The sequence below is a fragment of the Ovis canadensis genome, chromosome 25, assembly GCF_042477335.2.
Source record: "Ovis canadensis isolate MfBH-ARS-UI-01 breed Bighorn chromosome 25, ARS-UI_OviCan_v2, whole genome shotgun sequence".
Classification (NCBI taxonomy): domain Eukaryota; kingdom Metazoa; phylum Chordata; class Mammalia; order Artiodactyla; family Bovidae; genus Ovis; species Ovis canadensis.
The window spans coordinates 32,611,413-32,637,992 of record NC_091269.1 but is presented as its reverse complement, the minus strand read 5'-3'; the positions used below and the strand labels follow the sequence as shown (position 1 = coordinate 32,637,992).

The following is a 26,580-nucleotide window of genomic DNA, read 5'->3' as shown; positions in this document are numbered from 1 at the left end:
AGTGATAGAGTGAATTTCCAAAAGCTGTCTTCAATGAACAAATGGTATCTTTCTGTAACAACTGTATCAGATCACATTTGATCATAAAAATACTGCATTTGCACTGGGTTTGGAGGACTCAGCAGTGTATAAAACGGACAGTCACTGATTTCTTGGAGCTTACATTTTAATGTGGAAATGCAAATAAGCAGCATAACTTTAGGTAGTGAGAAGCCCTATGAGGAAAATCCAAAAGCAGTGTGTTAAAGACTGAAGGGGAGGAATAGTTTGGTTAGAGAGATCAGGAGGGCCTCATTGGGAGGTGACACCGGAGCCGAGTTGATGGTTCGTGCTAGGCAGAGTCAGCTTTGTGAAAATCTAGGGGGAAAGCAAGTGTGAAGATTTGAACAAGGAACCAGCACTCTGTGTTCAAGAAATGAAAGGCTAGAGGCTGGAGGTTAGGGGACAAGGTGAGTGTGGCAGGAGGTGAGTGTTACAGATCATTATAAGGAGTCTGGATTTTGTTCTTCAGGCAATGGGACACCACTGAGGGTTTTTAACAGGAATGTGGCCAAATCTGCAACAAATGTGCGTTGTTGAAAGGCTTCTTTTAAGTGGCAATACTTTTTCTTTGTATCTTACAGAATAGAACAGAGGGCTGCCATTTGGCCAAAAGATGAAACTCAGCAGGACTTCCATGAGGTAGGTGCACTCACTGTGGTTTTTATGAATGTGAATTAGCCAATCATGAAAAGTATTATTCTTTTTCCTAGTACTAGAAATTTATCCTGGTTAAAACTTTAAATATTCTCGCTCTTAAGAGAGAATAAGAGCTTATTTTTCTTGCAGTGCTTTGGGTGTTGTTTCCCCTTGCTCTGGAGCAAATATATTTAAAATGTTATTTGCAAGACTAATCACTGTGTCTTGGACCAAAACCAAGGCCAGCAGTTATTTCATTACACTTCTTCCAACTTTGCTTCAGGATTGTACTATGGCTGTGAGAGTTAACATTTATAAAATTTTCTCTTAATTTTATTTTATCTTCCCCTCCTGCTTTTTCTAATCCCGTTTTCAGTCTCAAATATGATCTTGCTTACTATTTTTCCTCAGAGCATGATACAGCTTGGTGTTGCAAAGTGGTCTTCTAATAAATTTGGTACATTGAGGCCATATTTCCCAATTCAGGTGGTTTCCCACTGAACTGGACATCACAGTGTTAATGTTTGTTCTAGGTTTTCTTTGAAATATGTAATTTAATTCTCCCATTGGAAATCACTATAATGTAATTAGGGTTCCTTTTTTTATGAATGCATTTGCTTTAGTCATTGGTTTGGAATACTCTAATTTCTCTTGTCCCATTGTATAATTAAGGAAAAGTGGGTGTTATATCTGCTTAGGATCATGTCAAAAAAGAATGTAGAGACTTGATGTTCATAAGCCAAGAAGAGAAATGATGGGCTTTAGGCAAATTGTTTGTCATTTGGTGCCATCTCTCCTCTGTCTCCAAAAAAAAAGACAATTAATTGAACTTAGGTGATTATATTTTTCTTTAAACTGTTGAACCTGGCATAAATGAATAACTAAAGGTAAACTGGGTTCCTGATTAAACCCAGTTAAATAAATTACTGAAGTTGTGGACAGTGTCCTAAGGATCCTGCTTGTTATTCTTTTGTGCATAGTTACAGGCTTCAGATTCCACAATCTCACTTGTGGTAAGAAGAGTGGAAAAAAAAGTTTGAGGGAGAAGAGGCAAGAGCTTGAATCAATGAACACAGCTGTTTGCCCCATTGGGAACTAAGCAAAATGCTAGTTGTAAAGAAGCACCTATTTGTCTTGACATAAGTGAATAGAAAGATGAAGTGATTGTAAGAGTCAACTTGTGATAGGTTTCAAGTTTATGGGAAAAAACTCTGATTTGTGAGCTGGAGTCCCATGAGATTGCTAAGACTACTTGAGCAGTTCTCAGATCACAGTTGCACAAAGCTCTATATGAAAATCTGCTTTTCTGTATTCCTTCACTATATTGTATTTGCACATTACGTGAAATGTGCCAGTTCACTGCCCTGAGATTACACGGGTACAAGAGTGCTGAATGAAGACAGGCCTCTGAAAGAGCAGTCAGCGCCATATTGTAAATGTGGGCTCCTGCATGAGAAAGCTGGTGCTGCTGATCCAGACTTGATAACAGTGTGTGCTCAAGTGCAACTGTTCCAGTAAGGGAGTAAATCATATGTGCAGATCATGCTGTGATTATGATTGAGGGGCTGAAGGAAACCAGAGGAGCACACACTGAGGAAACTTGAACAGAAGCTGCTCATGGTCCAAAGCCATGCCAGGAGAACTGACTCATTCAAACTCATGGATGGAGACATCCTACAGAATGGGAATGTGGTAAACATGATCTTCCCTAGCTTTTCCTAACCTTAGAGACTGCCAAACTCTCTTATGGAAGAAACCCATAATAATATTTCTTTTGGCAACATAGTCTTATGGAATACAGGTGGGAGATACTACTTTAGTATTTTTAATGCAGATAGAAAATACATATAGAAAAGTGTCCATATTGTAAGTGTACAGCTGGATGAATACTCACAAAGTGTGTAACCAGCGTCAAGTAACAGAACATTGTTAGCATCCCAGGCACCCTTATTTAATTCTTTCCAATCGCTCTTCCCCTAGAACGATAACTATTCTCTGGACTTAAGTAGATTTGTTTTGTCTTTTGTTTGCTTGCTTGTTTTTTGAACTGTATGTACTGTATATACATGGACTGTATGTACTCTTTTGTGTCTGGTTTCATTTACTCAGTAGTATGTGCGTGATTCATATATGTTTGGTGTGTAGTTTTAACTTTGATTCTCCTTGCTGTAACCCATTGTATGGTTGTTTCTAGTTTTTGACTCATGATCAATTGCAACTAGTTGTAATTTTTTAAAAGAACTATTTTTCAGTCTCTTTGTACATTTGATATTTTATAGGAGTATTCCTTCCATCTCTGAGTGGAAGTATGAGGAAAAATGTTTTGTTGTGTTAACCATCTTCTTTGCTCTTTGACCCTTTTGTTTATATACTACCCTCTCCAAAACACAGCCTTCTAGTTCTTTAAAAGAACTCACTAGTTCCATATCTGCTCTCTTCCATTCTAACTTGTAAGTCTAAAGAAACAAAAAAGAGTTTCTTTTCTTAAGTCTTTCTTGAATTTGTTACAATACTGATTCTGTTTTGTGTTTTGGTTTTTTGGCCTCAAGGCACGTGGGATCTTAGTTCCCCAACCAGGGATCGAACCTGTACTCCGTTGCATTGGAAGGCAAAGTCTTAACCACTGGACAACCAGGGAAGTCCCCCCAAAATGTGTTTCTTGAGCTTTGTAAGAAGCATAGTTCACAAATATTTTCCAGATGTTTTTGTGGACTCTAATGTTTTAATTGTTGGTTATAACAAATTTAAGGTGTTACTGTATTTTCTACAAAGTTCACATCTGGTATTTCATAACTACGTCTTAAGCTTCTTAATTCCACTTGCTCAGATGAGGCTCTGCTGTGTTTGATTCCAGAGCTAGTAGTTGACCTGAGCTCTCCTCTGTACAGTAAGGTAATACATGATGTCAAGTAGCTACCTATAAGCATCCATCTGTGTGTGTATTCCTGATAGCTTCCCAGTGAACTGAGAAACTCACTTCTCATTTTCACTGGGATGAGTATACATTTAATTCCTGCCAGCCTCACTTTTCTTCTGCCACTCTCAAGCTCCCAGTTTTTGACCAGGTGTCTCTCAATAGGATTTGCCTCTCCACTCCACGAGCTTCGGTGTCTCTGGGACTATACTGTAGGAGCTGGTTTCTGGAAAACTGATTGTGTCCATTCTGGCATTGACCTGAGCTTTCTGACTCTGCCTCTGTATGACATCTGGAGATTTTATTTGTTGGAGTCCCCTGGATCCTGGTTGGAAATTATCTGCCTGTATAATACATAAGAAGGTTTTGTTTGTTGTGGTGTCCTGTATCTTGATTGGAAAATATTCTTGACTTGAGATCTGTCAAAGTCTAATTCACCATAATCCTTGGTTTTGTTTACCCTTGTCTATATAATCATTCGGAGAAGGTGATGGCACCCCACTCCAGTCCTCTTGCCTGGAAAATCCCATGGACGGAGGAGCCTGGTAGGCTGCAGTCCATGGGGTCACTAAGAGTCGGACACGACTGAGCGACTTCACTTTGACTTTTCACTTTCATGCATTGGAGAAGGAAATGGCAACCCACTCCAGTATTCTTGCCCTGGAGAATCCCAGGGACGGGGGAGCCTGGTGGGCTGCCGTCTATGGGGTCGTGTAGAGTTGGACACGACTGAAGTGACTTAGCAGCATATAATCATTAAGCAGTCAATAGTTCAAAAAGTTGCTTGAAGGATAAAATGAGAAAAAATACTGTTTTCCCTCTCCATGTCCTAGTAGTTCCCACTACTGGCTTCAGTTTCAATTAAGAAAAAATTACAATATATGAGGAAAACTAATGGATCTCCCCTTCCCTGAGAACACTTCCCCTATTTGGTCCTCATATTACTTTTCCAACTCCCAAACTGCATACCATAAATCATCACATCAGCTTCTTTTCATTCTTCATTTGTGAAATTGAGGCAAGCTTTGAATTGGGTTAACTCTAGGAGTGCTTTCAGTTTTAACACTCACTCTTTCTGCTTTTTACCCCCCTAGTGCTTACAGGATTTAGTCGTGGGTTCCCATGAGAGATAGAATGAGGCAAATTGTGCCCCTTTTTGACTGTATATGCACATGTCTAAGTGTGGGGCTCCATGTGAAGGGTTTGATTGTCTTTTTATTACCATCCATAGTTTAGCATATAGATACATTCTGCCATCAAGCCTTGTTAGACCTCTAGATGGTCTTACTTGCTATTTTGTTTTAGATGTGGTTCTCCCTCAAAACTGTCTTATTTTTGAGGAAATTGTCTAGCAAGAGGCTTCTTTAGGTCCTTAATGCTCCTCAGTTGGCTGAATGGTATTTTTTTCTGTAGGACCAGGCAGCTGTATTTTTCTATTGAGATACAAACCCAGTCTACATGGTTGGGCCTTTAGATCAGAATTGACTGATAGTTTTTTTGTTTTTTTTTTTTCCTAGTTTCCTTGTGACTGAAAGTCAATTCAAGCTGGCTTTCATAAACAACAGGATTTTATTGATTCACACACCTGGAACTTTACTATCAGGATAGATTCCACTCTTGGCTAGATCCAGGGATTAAAGGCTTGTCAAGTAGACAGCATCTTTCCATTTCAACTCTACTTTTCTGTATCGACTTTATGTTTAGTTTGACCCCTCTCTGAGGATATGTTATTCTTACAGCTAGTAATCCCAGTGTATATTAGTTTTCTATTACCGTGTAACAAATTGCCAGAAGCTTAGTAGCTTCTCTCTTTTATTAGCTCACAGTTGTGCAGATAATAAACTTGGATAGACTCCATTAGACTCTGCTCAAGGTCTCACAAAACTGAAATCATGGCATTGGCCATGATAGATTCTTATCTGGAGGTTCTGACGATGAGTCCATGTTCATGCTCATTCAGGTCATTGCCTGAATTTACTTCCTTGAGCTTGTAGGACTGTAGACCCCATTTCCTTGCTGGTCAGCATCTGGGAGTAGCTCTCAGCTTCTTTCTAAAGGCTGCCTGCATTCCTTTTCACCTTGGCCTCTACATCTTTGAGCCTGCAGCACCATATCCTTCTGTCCTCCAAATCTCTGATGTTATAATCTACCAGCTAAAAAAAAGCCCTCTGCTTTTAAAAGGCTCACCCTGATTGGATCAGGCCCACTGAAGCAATCTCTGTACCCTTGGTCACCTGAGTTAGGACTTCGATTATATCTGCAAAATCTCTTCAACATAGCATCTAAATTAGTGTTTGATTGCATAACCAGTGCACAGGAATCTTGGGGACCATCTTTAAAATTCTGCTTATAAGAAATGAAAATAAAGTCCTTTCTACTCTGTAAAGTCTCATACTTGAGTCTCATTTATCTGACTTGGGACCTTGAGTCTCATTTATCTGACTTGGGACCTGTAGCCCATTCTTGAACCAATCACTGTGACCTTGCAGTTTGAAATAAGCTGATTGGCTAGAGATGGGCACGTTTTCCCACCTGGGATCAGAAGATGGGTAAATGGATGCTGGGATGCATAATATTGGTCTCTGGAAGCCTGATATCCAAAGTCATCTGCCTGTATGACACCACCGTGGGGTGCCATTTAGCTTTATTCCTGGTATGGTTTCATGGGTGAGATGAAGTGACCTTGCTTCCCAACTAGCATTTCTTTCTCAGCAGGAATGGTGCCCTGTGATTCATTAATTTTAGCCACTTTTCTTGTCAGTGTCAACAAGGACATCCCGCAGTCAACATTGTCATGGTGTGAACCCTGGTTTTCTTTCCCAGTGGGATGAACTGCCCAGCAAAGAAACTCTGAATTGTTGCATGCCTGGTTTACTTTGCCCCCTCCTTCAGAGGCAACTCTCCAGCCTGATTTCTAGTTTCCAGGGGAACCAGGTTTGTAGTCATGACCCTCAGGGGAATCCTTAGTGTGACATTGGGAGAAAAGGTAGAAGCCATGCTAGCCGCTCCCCTGTCTGGGGATTAAGCTGGAGAGGCTCCGGGGGTGTTGGGCTGAGCAGAGAGGTTGTAGCCGGACTCTCCGTAACTGGCCCACCTGTGTTTGCCTTTAGCCTCGCCATTGCCCACACTCCACGCAACTTTGTCCTGCCAGCCTTTGCCCCTTCCTTCGGCATGGCGTCTCTGTCCTCTCTCCTTTCTCGCTTTTACGTTTACCCGACCTCATGCTGCTAGTTTCTTGTTCTCTCACCCGCGGCTGGAAAGGACTGTGTCTGATTCATGCCTCCCAGGTGTCAGCCTGTGTGGCACTTTCTTTGCTTTGTAGCTAAAGGAGAAATATAAGAACAATGTAGTAGTGTTCTGTAAAGCTAAAGTTGATGAACACCTCTGTCATTAGAGATTGTTCTTAAAAATTTCATCTTGTGTCTATCCCTATCTGTATCTCTCTGTCTGTCTGTTGGTCTACCCATCTATCCATCTGTCTATATCCATCTGTCTATCTATACAACTATCTATTTTCCCATTTCTATTTGGCAAAATATAAAGTTGACAAGTTTTATGATATAGTCCACTCCTCAGTAGCCCCTGACAGATTAAAGAAAAATATTTCTGCTCATCTTAAGACCAAAATTTTGCCTGAAAGCTTTAACTTTGGGGATATTTTTTCTAAGGAGTAGTTCTTTCAACAGTTTTTATTGAGAAGCGAATGTGTACCCAGCTGTGGGTCTGGACTGCTATGGGGTGTGGGGGCTGCAGCAGAAAGGGAACTTTGTCATCTCTGCTTTTCAAGGATTTAGAAGGACACACGTCAACTTAGTATCCTAGACTCTGGTCTTGCTAGCATTGGTATCTTTTCCCTTTTTAGGATATTGTTGGCTTTCCTAGGGCTATAAAACTCAGATTTTAAGGCAGGTAAAAGCTTAATGTTCTTGTTTTCTAACGAGATACTAGTATTTGAGGAAATGGCTAATGGTTTCCAGTGTCTTTAAAGACATGGGTTGGTAACTTATTTCTTATGGCAAGTGATTTTATAATTTACAGTGGGGTGGTTATTGATTTCTAATATTCATTGAGTTTTAGTAATTCCTAAGGAGTTAAGGTAGCCTCAGAAAAGAATTAAGTGCCCATGGGCCAAGCTGATTGGATGATTTTCCTACAGACAGAGAAGGAACAAAGGTAAATTTGGGGTTAAAAGCCCCAGTGGTCCCTGTACTGTGCACGCATCCTACTGAATTTAGTTTTTAAGCCGAATATTTTTCAGAGCTTAAAAAAGACTAGAACTTAAGTAGCCACAGAGAAGTAATCATAGGGACTACAACATGGACTAGATTTGTGGACTCCAGCCGAAGGGATATATAATTGATGTTCTGGGAAAAAAAAAAAGGCTTGTTAGGGCAGCTGTCTGTCTTAATGCCTGTGCCTTTGTGCTAGAAATTACAAAGAGAAACTACTAAAGTCCATTCCATGAGTTGTTCATGTCTCATTCTCTAGAAAAGCTCAGAATTTTGAATTAAAATATGAGTTCATAGAACTGTATTGGTCTCTCCTAAATATCTTGTTTTTATTGTTCACTTAGTAAAGTGAACATAATGATATCACAAAGAGGTGTAACTAGGTACAGGACTCCCTCTTCCTCAGCTGAAATCAGGTCATCTGGCTGGAAAAAAATTTGGTTTGGGTTTTCGTGTGTGGTGGCAAGATTGTCCTTGTTTTACAAAGATGTGCTTCTATTATCAGAATAGGACCTGGATCCTCTTCTCAACAGAGGACTGCTTGGAGTGGATGGCTGCTTCTCCTATACTGAGTCTCTGTTGGGTAGCGTAGGACACTGAGGGAAAAAAATACTGTTCCTGGGACAGCTAGAGCTAAGCAGGCGACCAGGGCAGCATTTAGAGTGGGTCAGGTCCCGAGGGAATAGGGCAGTGTTTCTCAGAGTCTGGACCTTGGACCTCCTGCATCTCAGCGCCCCTGCTGCAGACCGCAGAATCTGAGTCTGTCACTGCCCGGGAGAACACATCTTTAACAAACTCCCCAGTGATCGTGAGCATTTTAAAATTTCTGAACCAAGGCAGCAAGGAGGCTTGAAATGGAATTCTCAGAAGGGCTTCCCAAGCACTATGTAAAGCGTCCAGGCAAACAAGAGACCGTCTACAGTGGCAGTCTCTCTAATGGTTGGCTCCTGTTTTGCTCCCTGTGCGGGCTTCAGCAGTGAACAGTGGCGGCATGCTTCCAGCCCTTCTGGAGCTGCGAAGAGCCAGTAAACAGTAGAGAAAGAAATAAAATTCCATATTCTAGGGAGTATTGGGAGGGAAAAATGCAAGGTGTTAAAAGAGACATTGGAGGCCCCTGTTTGGATAAAGGTAATCAGAGCTGGTTTAAGATTTGATGGGAATTTGACTGTGAAGGAATTACAGCTGAAGTAGGCCTGGGGAAGTCGGGGCAGGGAGCAAATAGAAAGAAGGGTGGCATATGTGCGCGCGCGCGTGTGTGTGTGTGTGTGTGTGTGTGTGTGTGTGTGGTGAGGGCGCATACACAGAAAACCTGGAAGCTCAGGGAACAAGAGTGCTCAGTAGAATGGAGATGTTCAGGGGCCCCATTGTGACCTCAGTTTTGAGCAGATTTCCAGTTTGATCTTGCTATAGACAATCTATGTCGAGTTCTTGGATAGATAAAGGGATGGGCGAGGGTCACTAAGCCTCTTCATGGGAGTTAAAAGTAAGCTATCCTTTTTCTGCAACTGGTGAGTTGTAGACAAAGGCATCCGAAAATAGTGTTTCACCATCCAGCCTGTGTGGGTGTTCCCCATTCCAACCCAACTAAAGTGAGACCCGGTAATTGTAGAGGAAAGAAAATGAGTAGAGTATTTTCTAAAACAAGTCACATATTTTCCATTGTGTGAAAGAGAAAAATTAGCTTGTAGAAAACCACACCTAGGCTTCACGCTCGTCTCTCTGGTTTCTTTGGTGACCAAATGGGAGAACTGGGAAGCAGAGGTAGTCATTGTTCTTCAGAGGATCCATCAGCCTTTGTTCAGTTTTCCTGGAGATCCTAGTGACCCATTCAGCAACACTTTGGATGTAAACCTGGAAAACCCCTGGCAGGCAAGCCTTGAGGGATGGGCTGGGGACAGCCTGACAGAGAAGCCCCAGAGCGCGAGAAGGACCAGATGGAGGTCACACTCAGCCTGACGGGGTTGACTGCCTGTCATTCTCCTCTAGGGCTAAAGCCTGTTCCTGCATAAAAGGTCACGAGTCAGGCTGAATTGGAGAAACAGTGGCTTACTCACTCTGTCCCCAGGCCTGGCCTGTGGCTTCTCCCCCTCATCGCCATAACTGTGACAGTAATAACTGGCATCATTGTTTTATTTGTCCGTTTGTGTATTAGCCGTCTCTCCAGACTGGGGCCCATGAGGAAGGGGCTGACATCAGTTTCAGGCTCTGGAGCCCAGCGCAGCTCTCTGTGCCTTGAGAGCTGCCAGAGCCTGGGAGCTGCGCGCGCACTGGTGCAGCTGCAGGCGGTGTGGCCCTTGCATACGCAGTGGCAGCTTCTCAGAGGCAGCTCTGCGGGGCTCAGCCCTGATGGGACCGCGTGTCTCCTTCCTGCCCCTGGAGAGACGCGTGTGTGACGGCGGCACGGATCGCTCCCGGGGGAGGCCACTCCTGTCTGGATCCTCTGGTCATCAGGGGCTGTCCCATGCAGGGCGTCCACGTCCCCACACTTTCCCTGTGCTGAGAAGCAGGAACAGTAGCAGGCAGTCCCCAGGTCAGGGGTCAGTGCGGGGTAGGGACGGGGCAGAGCTGATGGCCGTTGGCATGCAGCTTCTTCCAGTCTGCCCCCTGGTCCTCAATTCCAGCAGTTCACGCTTTCCTTTCTCCTTGGATGTCTTCTTGTCCCACGAGACCTTCATCTTCTCTCTCCTGTTTCATTGGGCACTCTCTTCTTCCCTGTCCCATTAAAATTCCTCCTGTCTGATGTCTGAGAGAGGAACAATCCAGCTGTGCAAATAGACCTTCTTTGATGCTTGGCATCTCTGTTGAGCTTCAGTACTAGCGAGGGAGACGGAGGGCAGGGAAGATGGCTGGGAGCCCCCCATGACTGCTTCCAGCTGTAACTGGGTCTCAGTGTTACACACTCTCTGGGCGACTGGAGAGGCCTCTGAATGTGACCTGACAAACCCCTCTGCAGTGAGATTCTTCACTCTTTGTGTTGTGTGAACACTTGGTTTAGTTCCACAAACACCATCCAAGCACACATACTGCCAGCTTCCATGCATCAGCCTCAGTACATGAGCATCAATGTTTTCTGTCCTGGAAAGTTGGAAGGGAACTTACAAGTCACCTGGTCTCAAGTACTTCCTGGGCAGGATCGCAGAGTAAGGCCTGGGAGGTGGAGTGATGGGTCAGGGTACAGAGCTTCGGTTGGGGTCTGGCCCCCCGCACCTAGCGCTCTGTCCAGCGGCCTCTGGGGTTTGGAGACACACATAGTAGCCACAGTGTCCAGGGCTTGAGTGTTTGCCATGTGCTGTGCCTTCCTCATCTCATTCTTGAAGCAGCTGCCTTTGTTGCTGTCATCACTGCCTCTCGTTATGCATGAGGAAAGTGAGGCTTAGAATAGCCAAGGTTCTTGTCCAAAGTCAGCCTCACAGTATGTAGCAGACACAGCTCCTGGTTCTGTGTGAAGGCCGTGCCCTCATCTGCTTTGTAGAATCTATAAGAGCACATAGAGTTGACGAGAGGTGGCTGGTCCCACATCCTCCTGCTAAACGTAGAGAAGGACTGATTTTGTTTTTTTAAAACCACGGTAAAATAGACGACATAAAATGTCACAATTTAGCCATTTTAAACCATACAATTCAGTGGCATTAAGCCCTCTGGTGTTTTTGGGCAGACATCACCACCATCTGTCTCCAGAACTTGACTTATCTTCCCAATCTTCCACTCCATACCCATTAAACACAAACCTTCTTTTCTTCCCCACCAGCCCCATGGCAACCACCATTCTACTTTCTGTGTCTCTGGATTTTACTGCCTAGTATGTGTGTCCTTTTTGACTGGCTTATTTCACTCAGTATAATGTCCTCAAGGTTCCTCATGTGGTAGCGTGTGTCAAAACTTTCTTCCTCTTTAAGGCTAAATAATATTTCATTGTATGTATTGTATATTTCACATTTCATTTATCAGTTCATCTGCTGGTGAGCACCTTGGGTTGTTTCCACCTTGTATTAATCTGCTAAAACTCTATTAGGGCTACAATTAAAAAAAAGAGATGCCGCAGACTCAGGGCCAAAACATTTGTCACAGTTCTGGAGGTGGGAAGTCCAAGGTGAATGTGTCAGCAAAATTGGTTTCTTCTGAAGCCTCCTCCCTGGCTTGCAGACAGCTGCCCTCTCGCTGTGTCCTCACATGGCCTTTGGTCTGTGGCTGTGCATCCCTGGGGCTCTCTCTACATATATTGTTCTGAGGACACTGCTCAGCCCCACTCTTATGACCTTATTTTACCTTCAGTTCAGTTCAGTCACTCAGTCGTGTCTGACTCTTAGCAACCCCATGAATTGCAGACACCAGGCCTCTCTGTTTCCATCACCAACTCCTGGAGTTCACTTAGACTCACGTCCATCAAGTCAGTGATGCCATCCAGCCACCTCATCCTCTGTCGTCCCCTTCTTCTCCTGCCCACAACCCCTCCCAGCATCAGAGTCTTTTCCAATGAGTCAGCTCTTCGCATGAGGTGGCCAAAGTACTGGAGTTTCAGCTTTAGCATCATTCCTTCCAAAGAAATCCCAGGGTTGATCCCTTCAGAATGGACTGGATGGATCTCCTTGCAGTCCAAGGGACTCTCAAGAGTCTTCTCCAATACTACAGTTCAAAAGCATCAATTCTTTGGCACTCAGCCTTCTTCACAGTCCAACTCTCACATCCATACATGACCACTGGAAAAATCATAGCCTTGACTAGACGGACCTTAGTCGGCAAAGTAATGTCTCTGCTTTTGAATATGCTGTCTAGGTTGGTCATAACTTTCCTTCCAAGGAGTAAGTGTCTTTTAATTTCATGGCTGCAGTCACCATCTGCAGTGATTTTGGAGCCCCCAAATTTCCCTTGATTGCCTCTTAAAGGCCTCATCTCCAAATGTAGTTACATTGGAGGTTAGGGCTTCAGTATATGAATTTGGGGCAGACAGTTCAGTCCATAATACACTTCTTTGTTATTGTGAATAATGTTGCCATGAACGTGGAGGTACCCATATCTGTTAAGAGTCACTGCTTTCAGTATTTTGGGGGTTTATCAGCAGTGGGCTGACTGGCTGATACAGCAGTTCTGCTTGTAGAATGACCCGTGTTTAGGGATACCTGTTGTGGAGCCCCCGTTCTGCGTGCCGTTGCAGCGGCGCCATCTCGCGCTAGGGGGCAGTAGTCGTGTAGTGCTAGTGGTGTTCGTCGCTCAGTCGTGTCGAGTCTTTGCGACTCCACGGACTGTGGCCCGCCAGGCTCCTCTGTCCATGGGATTCTCCAGGCACAATACTGGAGTGGATTGCCATTCCTTTTTCTCAGAGGATCTTCCTGACCCAGGGATCGAACCTGGATCTCCTGCATTGCAGGCAGATTCTTCACCATCTAAGCTACAGGGAAGGTAAGATTTCTTAATTTTCACAGTAGTTTTGCTCCTTATAAGAGGCCCCTCCAGTTTTTAAGGTCCTTCAGTAGAAAGCTAGCCTGGGATCATGCATTTTTGCATCCCAAATGCTTGGTTAATAAAACTTTCCAGAAACCTGGTACCCTTGCTCCTTCTGTGCCTCCTATCAATAACCTTGGGCCCTTGCTTCCGCATGTAACTCCTGGGAAAACATCCCAGGGAGGAAGAAGAAGCTGTAAAAAATGGGCTGGTATCAGACAGATGCTTCATCTGAGCTGTGGGCCCCTGGCCGTCAGCCCCTGAGCATGGGGGTGGTTTGTACCAGGTCTTACTCCATCTCTGAGCTGAGCAGAGGAGAGGTCCTGAGCCTGTTTGAAAGAGGTTCTGCCACTTTCAAACTGGCCAAAACACTAGGGATTTAAGATATTCCTCAATGAGAAGCTTTTGAAAAAGCATTTATTTCTTTGGCTGCGCTGGATCTTAGTTGCTGCATAAGGGATCTTCCATCTGCTTTGTGGTAGGTTGAGATCTTTAGTTGTGGCATGCGGGATCTAGCTCCCAGACCAGGTATTGAACCTGGGCCCCCTGCATTGGGAATGAGGAGTCTTAGCCACTGGACCACCAGGAAAGTCCCTCAGGGAGCAGCTTTTTGAAACCCAGCGGTGGGTTCATATTTACTCACACCAACAGAAGGATGAGAGTATGTGTGCAGAAAGGGGTTGGGATGTGAGGAGGTGTGGGGGTTGGCATTTATGTGGGGTAAGGAGTCAGGCTATCTGGGGACGAGGGGTGAGAACAGGATGTGTGAGTGGGAGCTGAGGATGAGGGTTTATGTAGGGGTATATATAAAGTAGGGTGTTGGTGTGGGGGGATGGGGATAAAGGGACTGGGGGGGAGGGATGGGCGTGTGTATGGGTGGAGGTGGGATATTTAGTTGTAAGCTATGTGTGGAGTAGTGTGTGAAGGTAGAGACTTGGGCATGAGGGTGTGGAGGAGGGGGGTGAAGGCGTGTATAGCGTGGGGAGCCGGAGTAAGTGTATAATAGAGTGCAAGGGTATATGTAGGAAGTGGCAGTGGATTATGAGGGTGTGTGGGGACCAAGCTATATGGAGGAGGTAGGAGCATGTGTGTATGTGTGTGTGTGTGTGTGTGTGTGTGTGTTGGGTCATAATGGGGGGGAACCCGTGGCTCTACTCCAGGTAGCGCCCCCTGCTCCCCACCGACCTCTGCTGGGAACGTGGTGGGCGGAAGACCTGGTGGGTGGAGGAGCTCTGAGGCCGTTGCAGGGAAGAGGGCCCGGCCAGGGACTCGGCGTGACTCACTTTCACCTGCTGGGGGACCGAGCTTGCCCAGCATCTGCATCACGGGAGGGTACGTGCGTCAGTCTGTATGACTTTGCTCTTATTAGGAAACACGGGAGGAATTTAAAATGAGAAGTGAAGCCGGGGATGGGGGAGGTTGGCTGGGAGTTACAAACGGTGAATTGCTTCACCCTCAGCGGCAGTCTCAGACTAAGGGACCAAGGTCATCTTCTCCCTCCATCCGTGCCCTCTGTTCTGACAGCAGGCGGCTGTAGCCACTCCATGTGAGAAAAGTAACTTGAGAAGTACACTCGCACACACAGACCCCCCCCACTCCAGACTCAGGCACACAGCCCACGTGCAGATGCAGAAAAGGGAGCCCCGAAGCACCTCCCAGCTGCCAGGCGGCCTCTGCAGCAGTAACTCTTTGTGCACTGCGGGCTGCTGCGGCTTTGCAGGGGAGGGATGCTGGCTTTTATGAATGGTAGCCGGGGAGGGGCTAATGTCATCGCTCCTGATGTCAGCATGGTGAATGAAACACTTGGAAAGCGTAAAGGCTCAGGCACCCGGGAAGCAGATACCTTCTCAGATTGGCCCTCTGGGTGCAGCGTCTCTTGTTGACGAAATCACTGGTCCCATGTGTCACAGATAATCAATATACGTTAGATTTATATAAAAGAGCAACTGAGACTGCATGTGGAGTAACGCGCCTCTGCTTCTGGCACAGCCAGTTCTGACTGAGACCCCTTTCTGGCCAGGTGCTGGGGAAGGAAGCTGCAGACCCAGCGTTGCGTTAGCATCTAACTGAGCCAGCCCGATGTTCTGCTTCTGCTGGCAGAATTCCTTGCTGAAGCTCCAAGCCGTGGAAACTGATCTGTGCTCTGCCTTTTTGACACACCAGGAAGAAGCTGCGCAGGTGCACGGAGTCAAGGACCCAGCCCCAGTGTCCACCCAGAGTGTACCTGCCGAAGGGGCAGGGGCCGCAGGTAAGAGGCTGGGCTCGGGGTCCTCATCTGTGCTCCCAGGATAGTTTCACCCCTTGCTGCTTCCCCTGAACCTGGCTCCTGTGGGAAACAGTGCCTGGTGCACTGGGGAGCTGGCAGGGAGCAGGGGGAGTTAAGGCGTGCTGGAATCTAGATCTTTCTCTCTCGCTGGGGACCAGAGTCCCCAGAGATGGTGTCAGGTGAAAAGGCACCCATCATAAGTGGTCTTCATTTTCCTATTTGGAGTCCTGTGATACATATGTGGTTTGTTTATATTACTGGATTTAGATCATCTGGGCTGTGTTGAGACTCTCAATATTTTTGAGGGGTTAGGGGAGTTTTAACATTGCTTGTTAGGTGATCCATCAACCCTGGGAAGGTGGAGGTGAATGATGTGCCTTCTTCTAATCCTATAGTGTCTTGTTCTGCCTCTCTCTCTTTTTTTTTAAGCATTAATTTTTGTTTTGAAAAGTCTCAAACTTGGGTCTCATTTGTCTGTTATTTTCTCTGGTTTTAATCTCGCAGAGAGTAGGTTGGCTAGCAAGCAGAAGGTGAACAGATGCTCCCAGGAAGACTTCAGTGTGAAAGAAATAGTAAATTTACAGGAGCACAGCATATCTTTTATAACACCAGTGGGTCAGAGGTTTGCAGACTGGTTTCTGCTTGGATGGTAGAAATAGGTTTAGGTGAGCTTGCTTCATGGAATATCCTTTAGGAATGGAAGGAAAAAATTTACAAAGGTAATGTATTTCAATACCATTAGCAATAGTTCACTGAATACCTTACTGTTTAAATCAGACCCACGTGGTCTAAGTAGGCAAAACAGTCATCTTCAATGTTTAAATATGTATTAGTGGCTAATAATAGCTAGTAGTAGTAGCCACTATTATTGTCGAAGACTTTCAATGCTCAGGCACTGTTGTAAACTTCATAGTTACTAATTTAAACCCTTAAACCTGTGAAATAATACTATTCATAGTAAAGACACTGAGGCCTAGTGTGACCCTACTTGTAAGTGATAAATCATTTCCCTATGTATGTAGGTAGCCAGTTGGTTGTCTTGTTATGTGGTGAGCTCCTCGGCTCTGTTAGCCATTGTGTTTGGATGAGATGCAAGTAAAATTGGTCAAGAGCCAATGCCCAGCCAATTAGGGATTTGAGTCAAATGATTAGACAATGCCCTTCTTTTTCCGCCAACCCCCTATTCCACTCTCTGTAAACAAGCAACATAGAAACATAGAAGTCCCAAGCCAAATACAAGTTAATTTTTGGATTATCTGATGTTCACAAGTATCTGATAAGGACCGTTCAATATAATATTTGTTGCATGTTGGATATGTGTATGTGTATTTGTGTATATATATATATAATATATATTTTATCATGACTTTTGTGTGTAAATGTATCTTATTTTTTCCAAAGGTTGGTAGTAGTTTTATATGTTCTCACTCTTGATGGAGAGGATTTTGAACCAACTTATTAATACATTCTTTATTAAATAGAGATGTGTACCCTGGTGGCTCAGTCAGTGAAGAATCTACCTGCAATGCAGGAGACCTGGGTTCGATCCCTAGGTCAGGAAGATCCCCTGGAGTAAGAAATGGCAACCCACCCCAATATTCTTGCCTGGAAAATCCCGTGGACAGAGGATTATAGTGGCAGGCTATAGTCCATGGGGCCCCACGAGTCAGAAATGACTTCATGACTAAACTGCAACCACCGCATTTATGTGGGGATCGCCTGTATAAAGGAGCCATCAGCATATTCTGGCTTAGCTGTCAAATAATAGGAACGGGCAGAAGCTTCCTTACAGAGGAGCCTTGTGGGCTGGACATTGGATTTTCTAAAATGTAGGTGAATCTGAGATATTCCAGTCTTTCCGAGAGAGTTTATGAAACAGAAAAGTTTCCACTCTGTGTGTTAGGGTGTGTGTGTGTGTGTGTGTGTGTGTGTGTGTGTGTGTGTGTGTGTGTGTGTGTGTGTGTGTGTGTATGTGTGCCCCACACTGGGCAGGGACAGCTCCTGCAAGTTTGCGACGGTAAAACCCATCTTGATGTTTTTTGGCCTTTGCAGAGCTTATGAATAAGGAGTCTCGTTTAGCTAAATCGACTGCATGGGAATCGATGCAGGGAAAGTGAAGTCCCAGCCACTGTATTGGACCTTGGCACATGCTTCTTTTTTATTTTACTTTTTAAAAAATCCCTTTGAAACAATCTAGAAATCACTTACTAGATGTTTTCAGGGAAGTAAGGAGTCTCTTCATGTGGTAAGAATGTTGCCAAAGTGATGAGCATGAAAGAAGCTTTCACAGTTCAGCTTATGGGGTGGTTCGGGCTCACTGGCTTCCAAGACACGCTCTTATAGGAAGGCTATACACGCTCCAGTCCACATGTTACTCGGAAGGGAGAAATTTATGTTCACGCTAGATCAGCATTTCTTCACTCTGGGCCTATGGCTGGGTTTCTGGAGTGATCTCTGAACTCCTGGAAACTGTAGTTGTGCGCATGCCTAAAGCCCCGATGATAGTGTTATAGCATAGATGAGCACAGATGCCATAAGTCTATCAAAGATTATGGTAACTTAAAATAATATTTTTCTCTTAAAGTCTAGAATCTAGCCCTGGGCCTTATATGTCTGCAAATATTGGATTAGTAATAGTTAATGTTACTATTTGGTATAATAAGGACAAAATCCAGCAAGTGATTTTTATAGAAATATCTGGATGTAATAGGCAGCTAATTAACCTTTCAAAGCAAACATTCGCAAATATAAATTGTTGTGATTTATATTGGTTTCAGTCTTACTTGCAATTTGATTTAAGGCATGACTTAAGTTGTTTATTTATTTTAAACGTGAAAGTTAAATTTATTTATTTACTCTTTTGGCCACACCATGTGGCTTGTGGGATCTTATTTCCCCGACCAGGGGTTGCTTGGGCCCTCAGCAGTGAGAGCGTGGAGTCCTAATCCATGGACCTCCAGACAATTCCCTAAAGTTGTTTAACATTTATGGAGGGCATCTGAAATGATAGTCTGAGCAAAATTTTGTATCCTTTATGTCTTTGATCTTAAATGAAAATATTGAGTTTTAACTTGAATTTACAGAATACAAAGATTCATCTCATCTAGCAAAATATCTGAGATGCTCCCTGTTCTAGAAATGCAATTACAAACTGCACTTGCAGCAAGAGCAGATTTTATGACACCCTGAAGGGGCACTGTGTTCTAGAGAGTGTTAGTGAACCTTCCCTCACATCACAGTTCCCAGGAAGCTTTTATACCTGGATTTCTCAGTCTTCATCTCTAGACACTCAAGGGTTCGAAGTCCTAGAGTCTTTATATTTCATTAACGTTTTCAAGTACTGGAAGCCACTATTTAAGTGGATAGTATCTTAAATTATGAGAGTGAAAAGGTCAGGTTCTCTTAGGTTCTCTTTGACTTAGTTTCATCCACAGGTAGAAGCTTACAGACCACATGGATTTGCAGGGTCTGTGAGCAGTTGGCTCAGTGCGTTTACTTCAGGAGGAGAAAGGTGCTCAAGCTGGAGCTCGAGATGGGCAGGATGGGGACAGATCTGAGGGAGGTAACGATGTTTAGAAAAAAGTGATAGAATGATTGCCAGTTTCAGGGCAGTGCCAGGGCTGTGCTGAGGGTCACTGACTGCCCCTGTTTTAGCACTAAAAGTCCCACTCCTGGGGGACCCACAGTTCCAGGCACTCCAGGACAGTTGGTCACCCTTTCTGTGCACTGCAGACCACATAATATGAGATGGGAAGCCACATAGTACTAAGGGCCCAGATCCCTCTAACTGAATCAATAGCCTCTCACAGTTGGAGCAGACGTTTCCACTGGACATTGAAAAGCTCCTGTTCTGGTGTTGTTGATTGGAAAATGGAATGAGGATTGTCTTTTCAGCTTCTCATCATTTTCAACATGTGTAGGACTATTTGACGTTGTTCCACATGACTAAGTATAGTAATGCCTGTTCTGTTTGAGCACAGGTGATGGAGTTTTTAGTATAAGCTATCACTGGAGACTTATTGCTAGAAATAATAGGTCCAGGGACTTCCCTGGTGGTCTAGTTGTTAAGCTTCCATGCTTTCACTGCAAGAGACACAGGTTTGATCCCTGCTTGAGGAACTAAGATCTTGCATGCCTGGCCAAAAAGAAATTTGAAAGCAATGCATAATTAATTATTTTATTCTAAAATCTTGATTTTCAAGTTGAAATTTTCATTTGGCTAAGAGCCTTGTTGCTAACGTTGATTGTCAGACGATGCTCACGTCATATATCTAGGTGCTGCTTCTGCTGCTGTGTGCTCAGTTGTATCCAACTGTTTGTGACCCCATAGACTGTAGCCTGCCAGGCTCCTTTGTCCATAGAATTTTCCAGGCAAGAATACTGGAGTCGGTTGACATTTCCTACTCCAGGGGGTCTTCCCGGCACCAAGACTGAACCTGCATCTTTGATGTCTCCTGGATTGGCAGGCAGATTCTTGACCGCTGTGCCACCAGGGAAACCTATAGCTGGGTACAGTCTGTAATTATTCCCAAAAGAATCCTGCATAGTCTGCAGGTTTCTTCCTAATTGTTGGAGTTGAAATGGGGCAGAGTCAAAGAGAACCTGACTTTCTCTGTCATATTTCAAGACACTGTCTATTTAACCAGACATTCTCACTTGGCAGGGCTTATTAAATGTACAGTTGTCTGGGCTGTCCACCATGATACAAAACTAAAGTGTAGAGATGAGGCCTGAAAATCTCCATGTTTGCAAAGCTCCTGTTGATGATTCTGATGTTCAGGGAGATTTGGGAACACTTTGTGGAACTCAGTATTCCTGCAAGGGCACCATGCAAGTTGTTATTGCTGAAGGTGAAGTTTATAATTGGATTTCAGGAACAGGGAGCACCCCAGGTCTCCCACGAGGTGGGTCTGATTATCTACATAATGTTCCATCCTATCTGGCAGCAGCCCTCAGAAATAGTCTTTGAAAGTCAGTATGAGGGACTCTTCAAGACCTCAACCTCAGAAGTGCCCAGAACTCCTAATATCTTTTAGAAACTTCATACACTGAGTTTGTGTTTGTGGGTATATTATTTCTTAATCCTTCTTGAACCTTTTTATGTTGTTTAGTGTGTAGCACTGATGTGCTCTAACTGGAAAATGGCAATCACCGTAGAGAGCAGTACTTCATCTTCTTGTTCTAAGCTGGGTCCTTTAAAACAGTGGTTTTCTCCCCCCTCCCACACTCTGACCCCCTGCCTTCAGGACATTCAGCAACATCTGGAGATACTGTTTTGGTGTCATAGCTGGAGTGTGAGTGCCAGTGGCATCTAGTGGGTAGAGTCCAGAGGTCCTGCTGAACATCCTTCAATGTATAAGACAAGCCATGACCCCAGCACTGCCCCAACAAATTGTTATCTGGTCCAAAATGTCAAGAGTGCCAGGGTTTAGAAACTCTGCTTTGAAGGTCTTTAAATGAATAGTATCAACCTTAGCTAGCAATGACCTCTTCTTGTGCACCAGGCATTGTTTCATGCATTTTCTTACTTTATCGCCACAACCACCCTAGGAGGCATTATTATCCCCAGATGAAAGATGAGGAAATGAACTTGGAGACTGGATGTAACTCGTAGATGGTCCCACAGTAGTGAGTGGTGGCGGGTGCTGGGAGGAAAGGGAAGGAGTGGGGAAATTTCCCCAATCAGACTCCATGGTCTGAGTGTTTCACATGCTGTTTCCTTTGCCATCCTAAATATAAAGTCCACATAGTTCTAATATTCCTGAACTTGAAATTGAGCCCAAAGGCAGCCTAGGTACACGCTGTATAACTAATATGCCTTAAAGTCATTTTTAAAGTACATCCCTGTCTATTTTGCTAGAATAAAAACATCTAGATTTGTAGTTGATTAACCACTGCAGGCCCTCTGTTCCTACAGTCATTTCAGCTCCTCTGATCTTAACCATCTCTGGACCCCCTTGCCTTTCTCATGTGTCTTTACCTCACCCACATAGTGTTTTCCAGATTAAATGAAATAGTAGAATTTTATTTGTACATATGGGCACAGGTACTATACTTTTGCCAAATGATACTATCGGGGGAAATTGGGCAAAGTGTACAAGGGATATGTCTACAATTTCTCACAACTACCCATGAAACTATGATGACCTAAATAAAAAAAGAATTAATACCTAAAAACATGGGCAGGGGGAGAGTTTCATCAACTATTCAAAAAATAATTATGGTTGTTGGATTGCTTTCCGTACTCTTCCTAGAAATATGTACATTGTTTTCTTGACCTTTTTGTCATATCTTATAGTCTATAAAAGCTCCAAAAATCCCATTTTCTATCAAACTAATAGTTTACTGCTGATTATCTGTTAAGTGTAGATGGGTTAGTTTTCTTCACTGGCCCACACTGAGAGTCATCTGCCCTTATTGACCTTCCTCCTGGTTTGTGAGCTTCTTCTGCGGTTGCTTTGCATTTTACTCTTTGAAAAATACTAACATCATCTGCAAACTCAGACTCACAACTCTATTTTTGCTTCTATGTTGTTTTTGAAATATGAAGAAAGATTAATTCAGGATCCATTAGCAAGGATTAGTACTGACATGTCTCTCATAAAGATACTAATTCAACCCTGTTCTTTGGGGCCTATTAGTAAGTGAATTTTTTTACCATTACAAAACATTTAGCCCAGTCATCATTTGGTTTTGTTTTTAAATAACGTTTGGTATGAACACCATGCCGTAGACTTCTTGAAAGCCCAAATGAATTATATTCATTGGTTCTGTCTTGCTCAGAAACATAGCTCTTTGTAGAGCTTGATATGGTTCTTGGGTAATCTTGGACAGGTTATTTGACCTCAGTGCCTCAGTTTCCTTTTCTTTGAAAAGGGAAAAAGGATAGTATCTCCCTCTTAGGATTGTTGTGAGGATGGCGTAGCATAATACATATCAGGTTTTTAGCATCTCACCCGGGGTAAATGCTCAATAAATGTCAGCGATCATTATTTAAAAAGCTGGCCATTCAGAGCTTGTATCGCCTTTTCTCCAGTTGATAATGCTTGCATTTGTCTTTAAATGTCTGCTTTATTATAATTGCTGATGACTTGCAAGGTGTGGAAGTGGCGTTTAGCACTGCTTATTCCCTAGGTCCTCTCTCGAGTCCTGTATTTGATTGACATTGTACTAGTTCCCTTAAGCAAAAGGTATTTATGACAGCATTAATCCGTCATAAATACCTTTTGCTTAAGGGAATCAAGAGCTGATGGTTGAATAATTACCTCTTATTAAAGTTGAAACTACATTCATTACCATAAAATCTATCCTGCACTACACCTATGACATAACTTGGCTAGAAAAGATCTTTACTGTTAACAAATTTTCTCTGATGCTTTTGTCACCATCTTCATAGTCTCTGAAACAGGGAGTTTCACAATAATCCTTGTTTTCCAAATAAAGCATTTTTTAAAATGATTTCAAAACTCATAGATGACAGTATAATTATCTGATAGCCATTTCTATAACTGCCTAATAAATAAAAATCCCACAGCCTGAACCATCTGGTAATTATTCACAAAATTTTTAAGTTCAATTTTAAAGTCAGGCCAAGAACTGTGGTGGGTTATGTTATTGTCCCATTTATCCTCACTATACTGTTTATAGAGATTCTGAGTTTTGAAGAGGCTCATCTGGCCAAGGACATAAATAGCTGTGAACAACTGGTATCTCAGACCAAGCTTAGGACTCTGACTGCAGAGCCTAGAATTTTAATCTGTGCCCTTATACATGTGTTAGGTTTTCAAGTAATAGATTTTATTTTTAAGAGGTTTTAGGTTTATAGAAAATTGAGCATACAGTACAGAGAGTGGTCATATGCCCCCTTTCCCCTGCACATCATTTCTCATATGTTATAGTCATTTTAAAAGCCTCCTTCCTGCTCATTCATTCTTTCATGCTTATGAAGAATAGTCTGGAAGAGATCAGACAGTTTGCCTAGACGCTCAGTGTCTGACAGTGCTCTGAACAACCCCCAGGCCCGAGGTGGACAACCTCCTCTGTCTCTTCCAGTTCCCTAGAATCATACTTCTCTGTGTCTCTGTGGAGGAACTGCAGCCACAACTTTTTTGACTTAATTTTTCATGATATTGAATGAGCCTATGAAGATACAGTCTGCTTTGAAGGCTGGAATCTCTTTCTGCAGTCTTCCTGTTTGCCTTGTATATAATTTCCTTTTGCTTTTCAAAGCACATTGGCTCATTAATTAAAACCTTCTTTTGAAAATGGGTCTTGCTACCTTAACAGCAGATTTTTATCAGCTGTCCCATTGAGATGTTCAGTTGTGCAGGAATCAGCTAGAACATGTAGAAAGCTGTTTAGGCTGAGAAATGATCAGCATTCCAGCACCCAGCTTTCCCCATGTACCAGGAGGATGCTTCTGAATCTTGGACACTCACAGGTGTTACTTGCTCTTTGTCCTCCCCACTCCTCTGCCCCCCACAGCTTAGCTGAGCACTTGGCTCCACTCTGTGACACGTGGAAGGGAAAAGATGTTTTCAGAGATTAGACCCTGTTCATCAGCCATTTCCCTTGATTATTTCTCAGTGGTTCTTTGACAGTATGCATATAGGTGACGAAGTTAAATCTTGAGAAGAAAGTGAAAACATTCATCATGTCCCTTGGTTAGACTTGTCTAGAAGGTCATTTCTTCTCTTCTCCCCAAATTGTGTATTTGGTTTGGTGCTGTATAGATGGAGAAGGCAATGGCACCCCACTCCAGTACTCTTGCCTGGAAAATCCATGGATGGAGGAGCCTGGTGGGCTGCAGTCCATGGGGTTGCGAAGAGTTGGACACACCTGAGCGACTTCACTTTCACTTTTTACTTTCATGCATTGGAGAAGGAAGTGGCAACCCACTCCAGTGTTTTGCCTGGAGAATCCCAGGGACGGGGGAGCCTGATGGGCTGCCGTCTATGGCGTCGCATAGAGTCGGACATGACTGAAGCGACTTAGCAGTAGCAGCAGCAGCTGTATAGAAGCTGCTTCCAAAAATATGAATGATCCCTGCCCCAGATGTTCTCCGGAACAATGCAAAGTATGGAATTCTTCCGTTTCTCAACATGACAGAAATCCAGCAGTCTGACCTTGTCCTCGGATGGGTCCTGCTACTCTATCCCACAGCACAGTTCTGAGTTTGGGCAGAAGTCACTAACATCCAAAGGCCTCAGGCTGCCTCAGGTTAGAAGTTTACTTCCACTGCAGAATAGACTCAACCTTGTCACCCTGCCTCGCCGGCCTTCTCACCCACCCCAGCAGCATGGTGTCTATGTGCCGTTTGTGCTAAGTCGTGTCCAAGTCTTTGCAACCCTGTGGATGGGCTATAGCCCACAGGCTCCTCTGTCCATGGGATTTCCCAGACGAGAATACTAGCGTCGTTGTCATTTCCTTTTCCAGAGATAGTGTCTTTGGTTTTCTTCTTTTCCTTGCTCCACGACTTTCTGGCTGCTCCTTTTTCTCAGGTACTACCTTACCGCTTTGTCTTCCTATGTCTCCATTCAGTCTAGTTGGGGTACTTTCCTTTGCTAAGCCAGTTACCATGTGCAATGAAAGCATATTTAAGACATTTATTGAAATTCATCTAGACATTTAAATTTGTTGGATATTACTCTAATACTGAAAATTTGGGTGAGTTCAAACTGTTTATACCTCCCAAAATGATACTGTAAACAACATATTAGCCCACTAGGATGGGCAAACCCAGAAGCACAAATTAACAAATCCACAAGTCTAGGTCTAATTGGTGACTCAGATCTCAGCAGTCCGTCTCAAGTGGGCACAGACAGAGATTTATTTAAATCTTAAATCACTTTATTTATTTACTTTATAATTAAAGTTTTTATTGAAGTATAGTTGATTTACATTTGAATCACTTAAGAATTCACATTGGAAAAATATATTTTAAAAATCTGATTCATGTGACAGCTGTGAATAGCATCTGTTCCTGCCTGGGGTTGCAGCCAGCTCAGAAATGGGCTCTGGTCTTCACACCGATGATAATGACTTGTCTCCGTTGTGGCCCCTACTGCTCAGTGAGCAGGCTTCCAGGAATTCTCTTTGGCCTGCAGGGTCAGAGACGTGGAGTCTTCTGCCTCAGGCATTGGTCAGACCCCCTGACCCCAACTGGAGTCATACCACCTTCCTCCCTGAATGTAAAATGAAGATCACATTACTGCCAGCCTCGTGTGGTTATTTTTGAAGATTAAATCCTTGCAGAAACTCTAACTAGAAGTTTGAGGACATAGTGAGTCACTGCATAACTAATAGATATGATTATTATTCTTATTTACATGTAAGAAGTGGCAGGAGGTACAATATGTCGAGGGTGTGCTGGCTCTCGTTTCCCACAGTAACCCTGTATGGACTCTTTGTGGAGCTGGTGCTCAGTAAGAGAGGACCATATTCAAATTCCTTATTTTGATAATTGTTAAAGAATGATGGTTCTCAGGGTTATCGCATTTAGCAGTTTCTTTGCCTCATGTCAGTGTTTTGCCAAATATGCTATACAAAGGATGCATGGGTGAACAGTGTTTTAATAGGAATTTATTTTAATGTGTATTAGTTGAAGAAATGTAACTAGCACATCAAATGCACGATTTCTTGGCCCTCATTGCCTAAGATGAAGCTGAAATTTTAAAACATTTATAGATTATAATTAAGATTATATATAATATATAATCTTATATATAATGAGGAGAGGGATAAATTAGGAATTTAGGAGTAACATATACATAATGCTATATATAAAATAGATAAACATCAAGGACCTACTGTATAGCACAGGGAATTGTACTCAATATTTCATAATAAACTCTATAGGAAAGAATGTGAAAAAGAACAATTGAATCACTGCTATACACCTGAAACTAACATAGCCTTGTAAATCAACTATATTTCAGTAAAAAAGAAATTAAGATTATATGTATAACATAGACATATATCACACATGAATACATACGTATATATTAGAAATAGGTTCATGTGGATATGGCAAAAATTTTGTAGGGGGTACAGTT

The 26,580-nt window shown here is 43.3% G+C and overlaps 1 protein-coding gene across 13 annotated transcripts in view; it reads left to right on the top strand.

Moving 5' to 3' along the window:
* FAM13C (family with sequence similarity 13 member C) overlaps window positions 1-26,580 on the top strand; it is a 136,315-nt gene that overhangs the window by 78,839 nt on the left and 30,896 nt on the right. For all 13 annotated transcript variants that reach the window (XM_069571657.1, XM_069571659.1, XM_069571655.1 and 10 more), the window contains 2 exons: window positions 624-681; window positions 15,424-15,508. In XM_069571657.1, the coding sequence (XP_069427758.1) occupies window positions 624-681; window positions 15,424-15,508 (143 nt within the window). The remainder of the gene's footprint in view (window positions 1-623; window positions 682-15,423; window positions 15,509-26,580) is intronic.